This window comes from Pseudoliparis swirei, chromosome 18 (genome assembly GCF_029220125.1).
Source record: "Pseudoliparis swirei isolate HS2019 ecotype Mariana Trench chromosome 18, NWPU_hadal_v1, whole genome shotgun sequence".
NCBI lineage: Eukaryota > Metazoa > Chordata > Actinopteri > Perciformes > Liparidae > Pseudoliparis > Pseudoliparis swirei.
The window spans coordinates 12,316,509-12,335,423 of NC_079405.1; the positions used below are offsets into that span (position 1 = coordinate 12,316,509).

The window sequence follows — 18,915 nt, forward strand, 5'->3', positions numbered from 1 at the left end:
GAAACTATGAAATCATAAAAGAAACATAACTTTGGTAACAAGTGACACTCCAAATGACACACATTTAAGCACTGTCTATTAGTTATGGATATAATGACATGTATTCATTTAATAGCACGTGAGTGTAGTCTTTTTGGGTTATACGTACACACACTCTTATGAAGCCACTACTAAAGTAGCAGTTTCAAGTTTCCAATTCAGAGGATTTTAAGCCGATTCTCATAAATCAAACATTCAGAATGCACATCTGCACATTCTAGATGCCCCCTGCTGTGAGCAGGCTGGTGTCTGCGTTTGGAGCGAGGAAATTCTGTGAAGTATCAAACATGCCTGATATTTGGGCCACATATTGTGTTTCTGATTCAATCGAGTGCAACTTCAAGAGGGCTCAAACTAAAGAGAAAAATCTGTTTCACTTTGAAATATGTCACTGTTGTATCCTGTTAGTTTGACCTACATATGCTTTATGTTCGTAAATATTTACTATTTTACCAAAACCATAAATCAAATGAGAATAATAAATACATGTCCCATCTCTTAATCTGTGGTGTCACACAAAGCTAAAATATAACCAAGTAAGAGGATTAATTGGAACAGATAGAACATCAGACAGTGACAGTAACAGGATCAGACTGAGCCTCAGCTACAGTAGACAAAAGTAGATAAGGCAAATTTAGATTTAAAGAAACATCCAATGCCAGTTTTATGAGTAAATAAAGTCCCTAACTGCTAAAATGTAGGACGCTTGACAGAGAAGAGCTTTGAATGTCTGGTTAGAGTTAGATTGGACAATTGCAGTCCACAACAGTAACACTTGAGGATCGTTAAATACACTGGAATGTCTTTGAGTTGAAATAAATAGAATTGCGCAGAGAAAAGCCTCATATGAACTCAGCCTGGCCCGGGCATACGCTGCCAGCCGATGTAATAAAAAACACACATCAGGCATTTGTGGGAATATTGAATATAATAAACTGTAATTTGCAAAGTGTTGCCTGGAGGAAATGTCATTACGATGCAACCTCAAATGTTCAACCAAGTTTTGAGATGAATAAACTATGCAATTATTTGGTGCTTAGAGTAAAGTGGAAGTTTGCTTTTATGAGAGAACAAAACAGTTTTTTAATATGGGTTATTCAGATGAATTATTTAAGTGCAAATACAGAAGGCAAATTAGTAAGTTTCCCTTATTACCTTCGCATTGAAAATGCGTTGAAAATGCGGAAGGTTATGTTTTGATCGCCGTGTATTTATTTATTTGTATGCGTGTTATTCGCAGAACTCAAAAAGTATTGAACCGAATCGCATGGAATTTGGTGGGATGATTGGTTATTATCCGGGGACCAGTTGATTAGATTTTGGGATCAATCGGGTCAAAGGTCAAGGTCAAAGGTCATGAACAGGTCAAATCTTCTTGAATGGCATGAAATTTGGTGGGATGATTGGTTATTATCCGGGGACCATTTGATTAGATTTTGGGATCAATCGGGTCAAAGGTCAAGGTCATGGAAAGGTCAACATCTTTTTTTTACCATAGCACGATACATTTTTGTCCAATTGGCATGCAACTAATGCCAAAATGTTCATAATTCAATGCCCAATCTTGTGATATGCGAAGGTATGCGCTCTACCGAGTGCCCGTTCTAAGTTCATTGCTGTGTTTAGTCTATTCCAAGAGCGAGATAGTGGCAGCTACACTGCCGGCTGATTAACGAGCTGTCAACCATACATCTGAGACTTTTGACTCAAACTGGACGAATCAAAAGTATCAAAGATGGACGTCACTCACAGTTTCAACTTGAAGCATGTTTAGTTTCCAACAGACCTGTAATCTGTGCCATCCACAGGCGTCCATGTGTACGTACGCATGGCCTCGTCTATGTACCTCTGTTGACAACCACAGAGAAATATGCAACACGGTCACATCCTCAGCACATCTCTCTTCCCATAATTGGAAGGAAACAACAGATCCTAAACATACTGATTCATTCAGGTTCATTACAACACCATTCAGGAAGGGGCTACTGTGGCTCATGATTGAGTCTCATATTGATGACTTGCCTCATCAACCGACTTAATGAGTGTCTTGATTTTCTTTTGCCCTGGTTTGCCATCAATCATCTGTCGACGGATCTGAAAGAGAGAGAGAGGGATAGAGAGACAGTGAGAGAGAGGGAGAGAGAGCACATACAGACACATAAATAGAAAAAACAATTGATTAATAAAATTATTATGCTAAATGCATTTTAAACACACAAGCTGAAAGTAATGATGCTGTTTCAGAGAGGTTGTTTTACCTCCTCCTTGTTGCTGTCCTCCAACTCTGCATCCAGAAAGTCCAGAGTGACGGACTCCCTGAAGTTATTGACCTGAACAAGAAAGAGAGAGCAGGGGAGGACGGAGGAGAAGGGGGAGGAGGGGGGAGGGGTTACATTAGTCAGCAGAAAAAAAACCAGTCAAAATGTAAGCATTATTTAGACTGATTAAACACTGGTCGGCGTTCTCAGCTGGACCTACTTTGAGTTGAAGGTTGGGATGCAGCAGTACGTAGCCATTCGGGTCAATGGCAAAGGTGTAGCCATTGGCTCCAAGCTGAGAAGAGCGAATGGAGGTGTGATTCAATAATGATCAATATTAAAGTGATATGAGAGTGATATTGAGTATACAACATGCTCACTCTGTATGTAGGTGTCTTCCTTTTGATTTCGTTAATTGCAATATCTACTCCCATGACTCCGAGGATGAGCTGGTTCTGCAGGAAGAACATGTGAGGTAATCATTATTATTTAATCCACAACCGCACTGACACCAGAGAATCACAGCTGTGAGAGTACTAAGAACATCCCAATGCCACCTTTGACTTATCACTTTGTGTGCATTCTGATTAGTCCACATTCTTACAGCCTATCTGAAACTGTGGAGGTTTGCACTGTTGCTTCAAGCCGGTGTGATAAGCTCACATTAAATACTTTGGTCATGGATATTGAAAGCTGGATGCAGCTGTGCTTTCTGGATGATGATAGAGACTACCGATGGGTGGCTGTTGTGTCTGTTTTCCCCTCAGGGGGGAGGTGTTGCCTCGAGCAGCAGCTGGGTGGACGCCATTACAAATCACTGATAATGGTCGACAACAGCAAAGGACAGAAATAAAACCTTAAGCATACCTGCTACTCAATCTCCTCTTGTTTGAATATCCTTGTCTAGTCTTAATAACAAGAATGGCGATGGAAATATTGTTCTTACATAATGAGAGAGGTAAAGGCTCATTAACATGACGGACATCTGTGTGCAAATATAAAAAGTCCAGCTATTTTAAGCTCCATGTCTTATAATGCAGTGTTGTTTTTACCTGAGAGCTTGCAGTATCAGCAGTGAGGTTGAAGACCGGCATCGTTCCAGTGATGACAAGGCCCAAACCCTGATAAAGCATATTATAAGTAGTGTGTAATTAAAAATCCAAACAATTTAATATTATAAGCTGCAAAAAAATCAACTGCAATTTGAAATCAATATGATAAGAAGTGAAATGAAAGGATCTTGTTGGATTTTGTCTTCAAGAACCATACACTGCATAATAACATGATATCATAGTGCCCTTAGAGGACAATGTAACAGTAACCATGCTTATATTTGGACAAATTAAAAAAAATCTCATCATCTGAATATGTTTGTATCTATTGAATACATGATTTTACATAGAATGATAAATATTTGGTAAATCCTACAATAGTTACTTTACAGTTTAATCAAATAAAATGTTTTTGAAGTTGTCTCTCACCAGAGCATCATGGTAGACGTTTGTCCACTGCACCTGCTTTGCTTTATTCCCAGCCAGCACCATGGGACGACCCATGACGTCCAAGTACTCCTGCAACGATAAGAAAACAATGCTAGTGAGACCAAACACCACAACCACGTACAATCAAACACACATTTATAGCACTTGTCATGTAGAGGCAGTAAAAGCAGAGAGCTGGAAGAGCCAACGTTAATCTCTCATAAAACTATAAGACCCTGACCGGCCTCCTCTCTATCACCACATAAACCAGTGGGCCACCAGCAACAGCCTCCAGTCCTAAACCACTCACGGCCGTTTCTCATCATTATGAAGGAGCTATTAAAAACACATTAAGGGTGTCAGCTGCACAACGTGCAAACAGGCCATTCTCCCAGAGGCACTACTGTCATCACTGCCACTATGAGAATGTCCCACAGCTATTGTGAATAGAGGTGGGGGGTTAAGTCCACTTGCAATACATCATATATACACAGTATATTCTTCCGTTCGCAGGAGCCACCTCTCACAATAGCTGAGATGTCATTTTGTTGGTTCACAATCTAAAGATTCTTGTCATTTTAGATGTGATGCATAATTGGTCAAATTATTGAGTGATTGACCTCCTGACATATGAAGCAACTGCACAGTCGGTAGCATCGCAGAGCCCTTAGTGTTTAGTTGTTATATAGACCAGACACAGCAACATTATTCTCTAATCATACAAAAACACAAAAATCCTCCGATCCCATTCAGCAGTTGGTGAGTTATAAAGCCGAATGTCTACCTTTATGTTACAACACAATATAATCAAGTGTAAAACAGGACAAGTGGAAATGCAGCTGCTATCACTGGGTCAAACCCATTTTGCTGAAAAAATAGAAACATTATGTCAAATTTCTGATCCTTGTGTCCACCCTCAATAGACAGGCACCCAGTGTAAGCACCCATCAATTTCAGTATTATGCTTTTGACTGTTTGTTTTTCCATCACCTGAACAGTGAGGTGCTGACAGGCGTAACCTATTCTATTATTAACTCAATAATAGTCTGGTTTAACGCGCCACAGGGAGATATTCCATCAGGACAATGACAGCCAGACCTTTTCACGGGATATGGGGGAAATGTTCCGTCTGGATAGAACAATCTAGGAAACATAACAAGTCAGCAACTGGAGATGCTGTCCAAAGGATCCAGAGCCATATAGACAACATCCCTACACGTTGATTAAATGCTATTGTCTATCTGGGTACCGTGCAAACCATGATGACGAAGAGGGGACTCTTCCAAAGACAAACATCTTAGTTAAAGCCTTATTGATGCTTCACCAAAAGCTCCTACACAAAGAAGCCGGAATGGATGATGAACTTCAGTCTCAGATAACTACGCAGAAACACCAAATATAGACATTTATTTTCAAAATTAGTCCACTCTTCCTACATAATCGCATGAGTCAGGACGGTCTGAATAATAATATACTTGCCATCTAGGGTCCATCTGTTATTTGAATGTTGCCATCTTAGTCAAGTGAGACTATGTGATGAGTGTGTGATGTTGAAGGGCAGAGCGTGATTAAATAATGTGTCTTCTGGGCCTATACAGAGAGCTGTAGTCACCCACCTTCAGAAAACCTATTAGAGTAAGTGGCAGTTCTTGGAAAATAAATATGCTGGAGTTAATGGAACCGCTGACAGTATATTCTAGGGCCTGATTGCTCACCAGGTCGGACGGGGGAGGGGATGTAGAGAAGGCAGGAGAGAGTGGGTGGAGGGTTTTGCAGTAGCTCCCTACAGAAACGTGTGGTGACTCAAGCAAGAGTGGAGGGTAGCATTCCCCTGTGTAAGGATCCTAAGGTGTGTGTGTGTGTGTGTGTGTGAGAGAGAAAGAGAGAGTGATAGTAAAAGACCAAGAGATCAGAAAGTCTTTACTTCAGAGCGTCCATAAATATTCTCAAAGAGACTACAACCCTATTTGTTATCACTCCATCTCCAACTCCGTCCCTTCCTGTCTGTAGTCACCCAGCTGCATCGCCTTCTGTCGGTTTGTTGAATACTTATCTACAATCTGTATAATTCTCATCAAAGCAACCATGATGGAAAACTGGACTAGCTTCTTGATTATAATTGCATTTCCTTTCTGTATTCATAAATGTGCATCTCAGTTTTCCATGTACTTTACCTGGGTGTTGATTCTGATGGCGCCGATTGATGGAATTTCAAAGTAGTAACCTGAAGATCAAGGAGGAGAAAATCAATACACTATTGTAACCAGAAGCTTTGCATACAACCTTTGTCATGGTGCCTGTCTGCGTCATATTCTGCTACCAGTTTCAAGATTTTAAGAGTCACGGTGTGTACAAAAGTGATCCATTTCTTGATTGGAGTCTAATCTCTCCCGTGCTATGATGTACATGTAATGCCATCATCTCCAGCTGATGCTGGTGAGCCAGGCAGGCATTGGTAGAGCTTGTGGAATGCTGAGCCCGAGGCACTGCTGCTGCTGATTAAGAATGAAGGAAAGTGACCGACTGGGTCAATAACCACGCCGCTCCCCGAGCTATTAAAGCCATGAGTGTTTATACAAAGAGCGGGGAAATGGAGACAGCATTACCAGAATGTTAAAAGGCTGAGATGACTCTCATTATTTTTTTACATTATGCACTGAGCCACAGCGGGCTGTGTCAAGATTTGCCTTCTCCGTCTCATTCATTTGCACATGCCAGCATTTTGCACACAGGTACACATCTCTGCACACACAATCTACGGCTCACATGCACACACAGGGCACACATACTTATTATAAATGTGTTCAGAGCAGTAGTTTATTCCAGTGCTTTTGGCAGTGTGCCAGAGAAGTGGGATCTGTGGGTGGAGGTCAAAGCACAGCAAGTCGCGAAGAAGGGTAAGATATATAGGTGTAACCAAAAAGTAAGATTGTAATGTGCATTTCCAAAGTACTGTGCAAGTTAACAACAGACGTCTGCTGTGTGAGGGGCAATTCTGAATTTAATCAATAACCTATTTTCTTTCTGAAAACTCATTACATAAGGCCTGTGTACCATTAGAGGTCAGTTATCCGCTTACATCATCCTAAAATGTATATAGTAATCTGAGTCTGTTTTGAGAAAAACACAACACAATCTTTTTGACTTATGACTAGCGTATAACATACATCACATCCATTCAATTAAAAATATATCACGCGTTCTACATGAAGCAATTGTGTTGTTTGTTCAGGGTTATGTACATAAAGCCAATGTTTTGAAAACTCCACTTTGGCCAGTATGTAAAATCTCCTTCAAAGCCCAGCGCTCTTACTGAGGGCTTTACAAAGGGTGAAATTAGGTTTCTGCTATAGAAACAAATGCGTTTTTTCTTTTGCTGCAAGGATGTATTTAATTAAAGTGACGTTTCTATCAGCAATTCATTATTGTGATATATATTATATATGCATGCAAATTAATTCACTTTGAAAACATTGGATTCAGTGTCCCGTGCTAAGTTATGATTCGTCTCTGATTTGGTTCTCACACACATCTGTAAAATAGAGATGCTTTTTCCTGCTTAAACAACCGCAGAACGGAACATTTGTATGTTTTTCAATTTTCGGACAATTTACAAAACCTGCCTCTTTATCTATGTTCCCTACTGACACCAAAAATTGTAGCAGCAAACTCTTATTTTGCAGAGAAATTAAGCACCTATCTATAAACTAGATTATTATAAACATGCAAGATTAAAAATACAGGATTATGGATAATTTAAGCACTGAATGTACTTATCCTGATAATGTTGAACATTATTTGATTGATGCAATTTGTTGGTTTGTTTGAATTCTTTCATCTCTTTATGCAAAATGTGATGATTTAATGTTAATTTTTTTCGAGTTTAGTTTTTATCTCAATGGAATTATCTTAAAGGTTGAATAAAAATAAAAATAAAGAGTGTTAAGTATGAGTATGCACTAATATACATACACATTCAGTATTCTTATCAAGCATGGCCTCGCCCACAGAGACACAGGGAGGTTACTTTATTCTTGAAATGGCATTGAAGCTCAAGTGAGACACAGCTAGCGTCTCCATGTGGCCAAGTGGTGTGTTCTTGTGCACGTGTGGGTTACTGTGTTTTGACAAATGTGTGTGACACAGGTGAAAGGTTAGGGCCTGAGAAAGTATCATGGAGCTGGCTCTGTTGGAGTGAGATACCAAAGAGTAATACGAGTTGAAGATATGAGAAGACAGCTCCATCGAGGGTGGTGTGTCAACAGTATTGTCTCATGTTGGCATAGACTTTGGTACCATGCTAATCGCTACAGTCGGGAACAGCAGAGCGCATGTTGGCACAGCATGTTGGCGTAATCCTGGACTTTTGCCTGCATGACAGGGAGATGGCACGGTAATCATCCTGCTACCAGACTCCTCCTGCTAATTAATAATAATTGATAGGAAGATACTTCTTAAGAACTTGGCTCCACTGGAAATAAGCCAATGAGCAGCAGCAGTTAGCCGAGGCTTCATGCAGGCAACTAAAGGCCTTAAAGGAGCAGCTTCAGACACACTGGAATACTGAGAAACAATATTAAATCAAGCCACAACAAGAGAGGAGGAGAAGAGGGGGATTAAAATATACAACTGTGTTCCAAAGTGAGCACAGAAACAGCAGTCTGAGTTAGGTTGGGATTTAATGTGGTGAGTCAAGATGAGATACACGCAGACAAAGTATCTAACAGGAAGAGCAGCTGAATCATATGGCAGAGCTGCCTGTTTGCTGGGTTATTTTAGGAACTGTGGCTGCTTTAGTTGAATACAATATTATGGTGACAATCAAAGGCAGTAAGATCAATCTTCGTCATTGTGGGTTTGTAATGGCGCAAGCAGGTTTTAATATATGATTCAATTCTGTCAAAATGTATCCGAAAACAGTTAAAGAGTAACTTAACACCAAGCTGGTGTTTTACTGGACTTTGGGTTGTTTTACATTTGACCACCACCGGCATCACTGAGAGGTGTGGTCAGAGGTGGGCTTTGTTACACCCGTAAAACCACATTCACCAGTGATGTCACAGGGTCCTGGAGTACGCCTGTAAGAGGTTCAACCACTGGAGATCAGCAAAAACAAAATTTTAGGGGGCTATAGTCACACCATTAGTCATAAGGTAAGCAGTGTGACCTCACAGCAAGAGGGATGGGGCTCAGACTGATTCCACAGGACACATTTGTTTTGTTTATAGTTCTTTTGTTGAATTACTGGGCTTTGCATTTCCCACTTGAGAATGACTTGACTTGAGACGATGCCATTCACTAGAATGATCCAAAAAATTGTTTTAAACAATGTATTGATCAGGGGTACCCAATAAATGTTAGGTATGATGGAGAATGTCTCTACCTTTTTACCTTTTTATCAGTGGCAATGTGGAGACAAGGAGACAGGGATCAAACCACCAACCCTGCACCAACTCATATCACTATTTTCTATTTACATACAAACATATGCTTTGATAAAAGCAACTTATCCACATACCTTTATTGGCACAAGCTATCCACTGCAAAGGGGTGACATCATAATTATGCTGGCCAACAGAGAAGGTGAAGACACGGACCTGGATGGAGGGGAAAAAAGAATCAAAAGAAGTCGACGTCAGAATGAACAGCCAAACAACGTCCTGCAGAGACAAAACACGACCACTCAAACCTTCTTCTGGATGGCAATAAGCTCAATGTCATGTGATAACTGCAATACAAAAATATTGAGTATGATACAATTATCCTCCCAGTCCACTCACACAAACATCTCCAACACAAGGATACAGTGAGAGAGTTTTCAAACTGCAGACTATTCCTGTATGACAGCAACTCTCATGAGGCAACAGGAGAGTAAACAGGAATACATATTGGTGGCCTGGGAAGTGTTGGACGGAGGGTGGAAGTGAAAGACACAAACGGAGTATCTATTGGCTGTAATTTAATATGCCCTGATGATAAAGTGGCTAATTAGTCAGCAGGTCAGAGCTGTTAACACCAGCAGCTACACAACAAAAGAAACCGAAGAGGAGAGAAAGACAGAGAAACAGACAGGGGGAGGCGGAATGAGAGAGTTGAAGAAAGGCCAAAAGGATAAATCACAAGAGGAAGAATCAAAACAGCTAAAATGAACGTGACGAAAGCTTGGAGAGGAAGTTATGCGCACCGATTGGAGGGCTCCTATTTGACAAGTACGGTAGCTCCCATGCATTTGCATTTTTGTCTTTATTAGTTGTTTATGTTTATCAGTAATGGCACGTGACGGAATTCATTCAGCGACATCTGAACAAAGGATGCGTGGGGATTAAGTGAGACGGTCACCGCCCACGGCCGACGAACCAGCCAGAGCTGCCGGACCGAATGCCACCAAACTGCCCACAGGGGAGAGATGGGAGCTAACCCCATAAGGTTACTCCCCTGTCCAGCCTGCTGCTGGCTGTCTGGTACCCGGTCGCAGTAAAATAAGATGGATGAAAGTAGCGGGAGGTCGGTGACTGTTGAGCCCACATCTTCACAGAGACTTGGCTCCATCGCTCATCAAGTTGCACATGACGGGCGGAAAGGAGAGCGGAGAGAAGGACTCTGTGTTTACATCATGATGCTTGTTTTCAGAGTTGATGAACATTGTTTTCCTCATGTTGAATAATTTTTTTAACAGATACAATAAGGTGTATTATCTGCCCAGGGATTGCTTTTTGTTGCTGCTGTTTTCATTCCATATGAGGAAAATGTAAAACTAAATGTACGACAGGAATGTTTGAATGTTTTCATTCTGTTTGTCATGTGTTTGCTGTGTCACAAATGCTGCTGCTGAAATTCGTTGTGCACCCGTGCTGCATCATGACAATAAATGATCCTTGACCCCTTGAATAATGAAACAGTCAGCTGAATGCGGTGGGAGGCGGGGACGGGAAAGACAGCGCAGACAGTTTCTGGCCATGCATCTCTTGAGACTGTAGAGCGATGTAGATGAATAGATAACAGCCTTATGGGGACAGACTCACCGTTTTGTTAGGCCAGTTGTACTTCTCAAAGATATCCTGTGCACGATCCTCCCCGCCATCTGTAAACATCATTATCATCTTATTGCAGTTGGCCCTCGGGGCGCTGCTCTCCTGTGGCAGATGAAGAGAGAAGAGTAGAGAATGAGGCAGACCGGTCGGGGAATACGCAGGAATGAAAGAGAGGAAGGTGATCATGCTAACACATCCTTTAAACTGTCTGGTGCTGTGATACATGTGGCAAAGCAGCAAACAAAATATGACATAGATTATATTTTAAATTTATTAGCACAGTATATAAACATGTAATGAATAGTTTACAACAAAAAATAATATAGTCCTAAGAAGTGCTTACAACTCATCCTGTGTGCATCCATATGTGTATTTAAAGGTATCTCCATCGGACAATAATTAATGATACTGTATTAAATGTTAGTATACTGGTTGTAGACGCTTAAATAGTATAAAAGAGGGTTAAAGTAAAGGGTTACCAATATGTTGATAGTCCATCCATTTTTCTTTGGAAAAAATTATAATGTTGAAATCTTGCTATATCGTATTTCTACATTATTTGATGCCTGATTTAAACATATGTCTGTCCTGAAAATCTTTCTGAGTAAAGGGAAGGATTTTCACATACTACATTTTGTTGCAATAAACTTGGCTTTTAATCAAACAGTTACACATTTCCTGGTTGGTTCTTTCCTTTTATTGACATCATTTTAGGATTTAATTTGGAGTATACAACATTAATCTAGCGGTACATTTGATTTAAGCACTATATGCTCAGAGCCAGGCACCAGTTTTTAGCATTCAGCTTTGATACAAACTTCCCCCACCTGTCTGCACAGCAGCTCACATTAATATGCAGGCCAGTGGCATGTCAATCTGACACGATTCTAATAAAGATACATATTATTGCTACAATTACATATTTTTATTGTGCTTTTGCCACCAATCATGGGAGAGAGTCTGCCACAGACAGCGATTTATCAGGCCTTTTTATTTCTCATTCTGCTGGCAAGAGAAGGTGGGGAGGGGGGCAGCTGGCACTTGGCTCTGTGCCTCCAAGCCCACCAGAGGAATATAAAGTGTCCGTGGCTGATCTCCTCTGGGCTGCGCTGAGCGCTCATCAATCATCCCATCAGAGCCCATTAGGGTGGCAGCCTCTTAAAATACACAGCAGCATACGGGGCCTAGGCAGCACCTGTGTCGAGAGCACGTGGACGCCTGCTGCTGTCAGGCCTCAACGCGGTGCTGGCTGCTGCAAACGTTAGTGTCGCCCCGTCGCAACAGCAGTCATTATCAGATCTACCTTCGACAATAACAGAACTCTGGAAATGTGTTACACAAACCCGGACCGCTCGCTGTCGGCATTGTTTTATCATCGCTACTTCAGTTTCTTTAACTGGATCTGACAGGATGTACAATAACATGATGGAGCTTCAGTACGCAGTTCCAGCAAGTTATTGATGACTTCCTGGAGGCACACGATTCACACCGGCAAACATTTACCCATGTGTTGCCTTTCCCTAAAAAGGCTGGTTGGCTCTTACATTGAGAAGCTGTTCAAAGGCAAATGTGAAGCCAGACTTATAATCGGTGGTTCCTTTGGCTTGCAAATGCCTGACGGCCTCTTTGAAGATCTTCTTGTTCCGAGCGTTGGCTTGGACTAAAGTCCTGAAGCACGGAAAGACAGCATCGGCCTTCTCATTGAACTAGGAGAGGAGAAAAAAAACACTCACATGAGCATATTCTATGGATACTCTCTTTTTCCAGATAAAAAAAAGAAAATTGTGTCCGACTGTTGTAAGACTGCGTGTGTTTCTGTTTGTTCATGGCAGCATGATGCAGACGTGGGTGTGCGCAGATGTGAGCTGCCCTTCTACTCTCTGGCTGGCAGTAAACACCGGTAATTACAACTTTCCACACAAAGAACAGGTGCACCTGAAACGCCAGTGCAAACCACTGAACAGAAACCCAGCCAAGGTAATATCATCTGTCTCATCTCATCCACCAAATTAGCCTAAAACGATGTGTGTGCAGGTTTGTGTGCAGTGGAAAATATTTGTCCTGTTTTCTGCTTGTATGCACTGTTTACTATTAGCAGCAATGTCTGGAACAGAAGGTTTTAATGCTGTTGTTCTTGAAGGTCAACTTCAAAATCAATTGACATTTTCAGGACAGATTGGTGTCAATCTTGATAAACAACTGACATTTCTCATTGGTTGGTGCTGTGTCATATTTAAATTGTCAGACATCGAAATCAAACACACAAAGGTATTCAGAGCCACATATTCCATATTATCCGTCTTACTTCTTAATATCCCATTTCTTGTTTCTGAAAATACTAGGTAACACTTTATAATAACTGCACACTATGAAGCATTAGTTAAGTATGAGTAAACGCTTAATTCATCATTTATAAAGCGTTGTTCTACACTTTATAAAACCATTTGTAACTTAGGTATTAATTCAGTGTGCAGTTATTATTATTATATTTATGTTTGTCTCTGTAATATTGAGTCATGTTAGAGGCACCAGTGGTCCTATGGCTCGGTAATACTTTATAATACCTGTACGCTATGAAGCATTATATTACACTTAATTCACAAATGGTGAATCCATCCTTTACAAAGTGTGGAGTAATGCTTTATAAATGATAAATTACTTAACTAATGCTTCATAGCGTGTAGTTATTATAAAGTTTTACTTAACGTTAGCATAGTAGCTGTGAAATAAGATTAAGAAAAAACAAGCTGGGTTACATCAACTATATATTTAAATAAAAGACTCAAATAAAGTCTTTATTTTTCGAAGTGAGACGACAGTTTCATTAAGAAAAGTGCTGAAGCATGCTGAGACCAAAGATGAGTGATTATTGTTATTTTTATACTTGATTTTTGGTTATTAATGTCTTTTGTGTTTGGAAATAATTCACAGCAAGCTTTTGTAAGCCCTCGCTTTCTTTGTGAGGTGAAATGAGATGCATTTCCACCCAGATTACAATGCTCATTTCTTGCTTATAGAGCTGGGATTTAGAGGCACACAGAGCAATGGATTATGAAGGATTACCGAAGGAAGTCTCCAAACAGAGCCACTACGCAGAGCATGTGGATGTGTTTGTGTGTCTTATCTGTCCTGCAATATAGCGTAACGATAATGTTTCCCTAAACATTAGTCCCAATAGAACATTTGGTGATCGGCAGAGGGGGAAAGAAAGACCGCGACGGACAACGGTGGTGCAGAAAGAGTAAATACACTATGATGAGGGAAGTGCAGCGTTTCCCTCTGAAAGCAAACAACAGGGAGGAGTTCCAGCACACTGCTATGCAGCGATACCCTGCTTGATTACCACCTGCTTCATGAATGCAACAAATATTTGTGTTATTGGTGCTTTCAGGAGTTATTTGTATCATTCATTTGCACATCATGATGCTAATTTCTACTTACCGTGGCCACATTCACATAGTCGTCATCTGACAGAGTGTCCAGCATCTTCTCTACAGAGGTTTTCATCAGTTTCAGAGTGAGTCCACTCACACTTCCACTCCTGCAGAAAGAGAGAGATAAGAGATAAGAGATATATAATTTATTAATCCCCAAGGGGAAATTAGTTCTCTGCATTTAACCCATCCTTAGTTATTAAGGAGCAGTGGGCTGCAGTGATGCGCCCGGGAAGCAACTGGGGGTTCAGTGCCTTGCTCAAGGACACTTCGACTTGCAACTAATGGGGAGAGCCGGGATCGAACCGACAACCTTGGGGTTGCAGGACGACCCTCTTACCCCACTGAGCTACAGCCGCCCCAGGAAAAGATGCAATGAAGCACTTACAGATCAGTTATAAGAAGACAGGTCCTAATCCTGCACATGTCCATTTACCTGACTTGTGAAGGACTGGTTTACCTATTTCATCTACTCACTAGACCTTTCATGTTTAGACATGCATTCAAAATCACATCGCCATGTTTCAGAAGATGATACAATGGCAAATAAATTTAAACTAAGGAAAATTAGCAGCGTTTGCCTGCCTCTAACTTTAGGCTTTCCTCAGACCAACAGGTGGCACTAGCGCCCTTTGAAGGAGAGATCCCCTCCCATCCGGGGAGGGGGGAGGAAATGTAGAAAGAGGCAGTAGGAGAGACTGGGGAGTAAGAAACTCACACATCCACAATGATGACCATGTCCTTTGGAGACGATGCACCCTGGATGTACCTGTACAAAAAACACAAAGAATGGACTTTTATTTGTTCCTAAAATCTTTGAGAATTGCTAGAAAGAAAGGCGCAAAAGTCACAATGAGCTGAGCCATGACAATATGCAGCGACCATAGCTGAGCCCACTTAAGCCACATAATACTGAAAAGGATTATGTGCTTAGAATTAATAAGTTGTGTTATATACTTCAGTGTTGGCTCCAGCTTCTGTCAGCTGACTTCAACAGAGATACTCCTCTTTACTGAATTACAATGCCCACTCTAAATAATTACGGCATAAGCCAAAGTAATTGCTAGTTTACGGTCTAATTATATAATAACACATTTACTAAAAGTGGCCTGTGCTGTTTTGTACAACCTCCTGAGCATGCACGGCACCGCTGTAAATCCTGGAGCCCTGGAGTGGTGCACAACTTAACATCTTGTGTCTAAACTGAGGATTAATACAAATGTTCATCAGTGCCAAAAATCTAATAACTATTTTTACAAGGGCTAAGACACATTTTCATTGACTAAGATTTGTTTCTACAGGGTTTTGAAATTTAAATATTACCATTTGAAAAAAATTATATCTTAGATCTTCTGTAAATTAGCTAGTTTCTTTTTTCTTGTATCATTATTTATTAGTTACACATTAAGGTGCACTTGAGACCTTATTGGCATTTCTTAACTTCAAATGATGTTTAATTAAAGTTATTGCTTCACCCTTTAAAAGTAGTTGACAATTAGTTGACGAATTATTTTCAATAGCAAATATCTTCCTAAATAAATAAAAACTACTTTACATTGTCTTGATTGTTCAATTATATTAAGATAAGGAACTTTTGGAAAGCAGCTCCTAAAATACAGCTGTTCATTGTGTGTGTCAACCTCAGCACAGTGTGGGCCCACAAGGCAGAGACAGCACTGAACTTGCAATGCCAGACAACGTGTGTCCTGGAAGAGGCACACACATAACATCTGTCCACAGTTGATAGAGAATGACATACAGAGGAAAATCCAAAATTCCCTCATTTTGTTCCAGTGGCAATTAAATTCACATTTACCCCAGATACTAAGAGAGCTGAGATTGATGGACATTGTCAGCGTTTCTAAACCATATTGGGAAGGGGGGTTTCAAATGTGAGTATTCTGAGGAGTGAGCAGGCAAGCAGTTAGCAGCCTTCTTAGGCAGAGGCAGAGTAATCATCAGGGGTCTCTTTCTGCTGATTATCAGCCGTTCTGCTGAGCATGGAGAGAAGCCAGCTGCCTGTGGGCCAGAGAGGCTCTTTTTTTTATTCTCGGCCAAGCTGATATGGAGGTAGAGCAAACAGAGCCCCGGTAGGCTTCGCCACTGCTCCCACAAGTCTCACCGCTCCCCCTCATTGGCAGGAGCCACTCCAACCTGCAGCATGACCTATGACCCGCGTTGAAGTAACGTCCCTCAGCCTGCCCGGCTGCTTAAATCCGTTTTTCAGACCCAACTTGGGACCCACTCCACTGAAAAACTGCCTGAATCCCCCTGATGGAACAGAGACTCTGCATCAGCACTTCCACGCAAGAGGTCGATCAACTGAGCATGCCCAGAGTGAACATGGGCAAAATGTATGTGTGTGTATGTGTATGTGAGAGAGCGCGAGAGAGCAAGAGAGAGAGAGAGAGAGAGAGAATCCAATTATTTTCAATAATAAAGAATGCCACATCAAAGGTAGAACTTCCGCAGCTCTCCAACTGTGTGGCGTATGAAATCAGGTCTGGAACCATGAGGTATATTGGCATGCATGACTTTTATCAATTTAATTCCTGAAATCTTAATTTGAGGCAGTGAGAGGGAGAGGGGGAGAGAGGTAGGACTCCACACAGTGGCGGCGGCTTTCTTTCGAGCGGATGGGATTTTGAAAGCGATCATGGATGCAGGACTCTGTCAAAATATGGCCCATGTCTTCACTCCCTCAGGCTCACGGACGGAGACACCCCCCCGATCGGGAGATTGAAAGAGGGTCATTTGGTGACGGCTGATGCCTATACCAACTGTAGGATTTCATTAACTTCTCTGGTCAGTCTATTTCTCATGGAGACGAAGAGTCCTTTAATACGACATCCAAGTTATTTTGAAGGGGCTAAATGTTAATTGTAAGGAAATGCAGACTTCTAATACCTGTAGTCATTATAGGTCATCTTCCACAGCCCCAATGTAAAATCTCACAACGGAGAACAATGCGAGCTTTGGCCCTAAAATCTGTGGAGAAAATATCACTTTCAAGAAGATCGTTTCTCTCCAACTGTGAAAGAGGCAGCATTGATCAGCAGTAATGGGGTTTAGGAGGAATGTGTGAGCAGTGATGGAGTAGACAGAAGTAACACATGAGCCATGATAGCGTCACTCACCACTGAAGCTATAGTGCTGCCATGGCTGATTTTCCCCACAGATTGTCTTGGTGTATCAGCACTCGCTCTCTTTCTCCCCTTTTCCATTGCCAAAAGCACAATTGAATTTTCTCCTGGCCTCTGAGCAGAGAACATCAGGATCACAGAGAGCGGGATGGAGTCAAGGGTTTCCGGTCTCCAGGCTGATATGCGGTTCTACGGTTCTGACAGATAAAAATCATGAATTGAGGCTGATATCTGTGTATAATTCTCCACATTTTGACTCATGGATCCAGATGTGTTTTTTCTGCATGGATTCCAGTCAGTAATTACCTCTCAGCTTCTGCCCACTGATGCCATTCTTTCCCTGTCATTACCCAGTCTCCTGCGTGCCAAGGCCAGGTGACAAGCAGATGGGCCTGGCTGGTGCTGAACTGAGCCCCGTCGCCCATTCTGTTCCACCACGACACCACCATCAGCCATCAGACACAACATGTCAGTCAATGGCATTTCTGTCCGTTCACTCAAAGATATTTGTACAAAACCAATGGTGCTTAATCATAACTATGAAAGCACTTTACTTTACTATTATATTTAAATATGACAATCTGTCAATTCTCTTTTATTCTGTGGGCAACTCATTAAAAAATCTATACTAATGGCAAAGCTTCTGAGTCCAACTGTATGATATTTAATGATATACTTCAACCTACCCCTCCATCATCTATATGTATCAAAGTGAAACCTTATATCTCAAACACAAGTACAGAACTGGCTACTTTGTTGGGTCTTCGAATACTACTGCCCCGTGCCAGTTTCAGACAAGGTCCAGCTGCAGGCACAATACAAATACAACATTCCTCCAAAAAGGTGGTTACTTAGTACATACACCAAAATACATACATAAAACATGAACGCCTTAAACAACACAAAGTGACCATGCTTCTGAATATTAAAGAGACTGTGACATGTTGCAATGTGGGAAAAACATATTTACATTATTGTAACTGGCATTATACATTTAGATTTATATCTTCAGGTCTTATAATGTATGTTACAACCTTAAAAAAGCACTTGACATAAATTATCAAGCAGACAAATGACAAACATTTGCTTTTTTAAATGTCAAGATTTGATTTGTTCCTGTTTTGTATAGTTATAATTTAATCTTTTGTTGGTTTTTGGATTGTTGGCCAGACAAAACAATCAATATCTACAGATCAATTTAAGCTCATAGAGCCTGTGATGAGAATGTTTATACACTGACTGATTTATCAAAAAGACAATTCACAAATATTCGAAAAGTAGAGGTTAAAATAGAGGTTTGGAATATATCACACACTTTTAGAAGGAATTTCAGATGTCAGTAGTACAAATATATTTGCCTATAAGGTTAAGTGGCCAATGCTTAAAAAAAAGTCTATAAATTGAATAACAGGTCTGACAACAGCAGCAGCAGCAACTTGTATGCTCATAAAAAAAACGTAAATCCATAATGTATATCATGAATGTCACGATATAAACATGTTCATACCATTACAATATGTACAATCAAG

General features: G+C 40.9%; 1 protein-coding gene across 3 annotated transcripts in view; it reads right to left on the minus strand.

Moving 5' to 3' along the window:
• The window catches only part of cacna2d2a (calcium channel, voltage-dependent, alpha 2/delta subunit 2a), a 146,883-nt gene that overhangs the window by 13,467 nt on the left and 114,501 nt on the right, over positions 1-18,915 (minus strand). For all 3 annotated transcript variants that reach the window (XM_056436377.1, XM_056436376.1, XM_056436375.1), the window contains 13 exons: positions 14,962-15,012; positions 14,251-14,350; positions 12,354-12,515; positions 10,801-10,911; positions 9,297-9,375; positions 5,953-6,002; positions 3,779-3,868; positions 3,350-3,418; positions 2,678-2,752; positions 2,518-2,592; positions 2,298-2,369; positions 2,062-2,133; positions 1,826-1,887 (listed from right to left, as the gene is read on the minus strand). In XM_056436377.1, the coding sequence (XP_056292352.1) occupies positions 1,826-1,887; positions 2,062-2,133; positions 2,298-2,369; positions 2,518-2,592; positions 2,678-2,752; positions 3,350-3,418; positions 3,779-3,868; positions 5,953-6,002; positions 9,297-9,375; positions 10,801-10,911; positions 12,354-12,515; positions 14,251-14,350; positions 14,962-15,012 (1,068 nt within the window). The remainder of the gene's footprint in view (positions 1-1,825; positions 1,888-2,061; positions 2,134-2,297; positions 2,370-2,517; positions 2,593-2,677; positions 2,753-3,349; positions 3,419-3,778; positions 3,869-5,952; positions 6,003-9,296; positions 9,376-10,800; positions 10,912-12,353; positions 12,516-14,250; positions 14,351-14,961; positions 15,013-18,915) is intronic.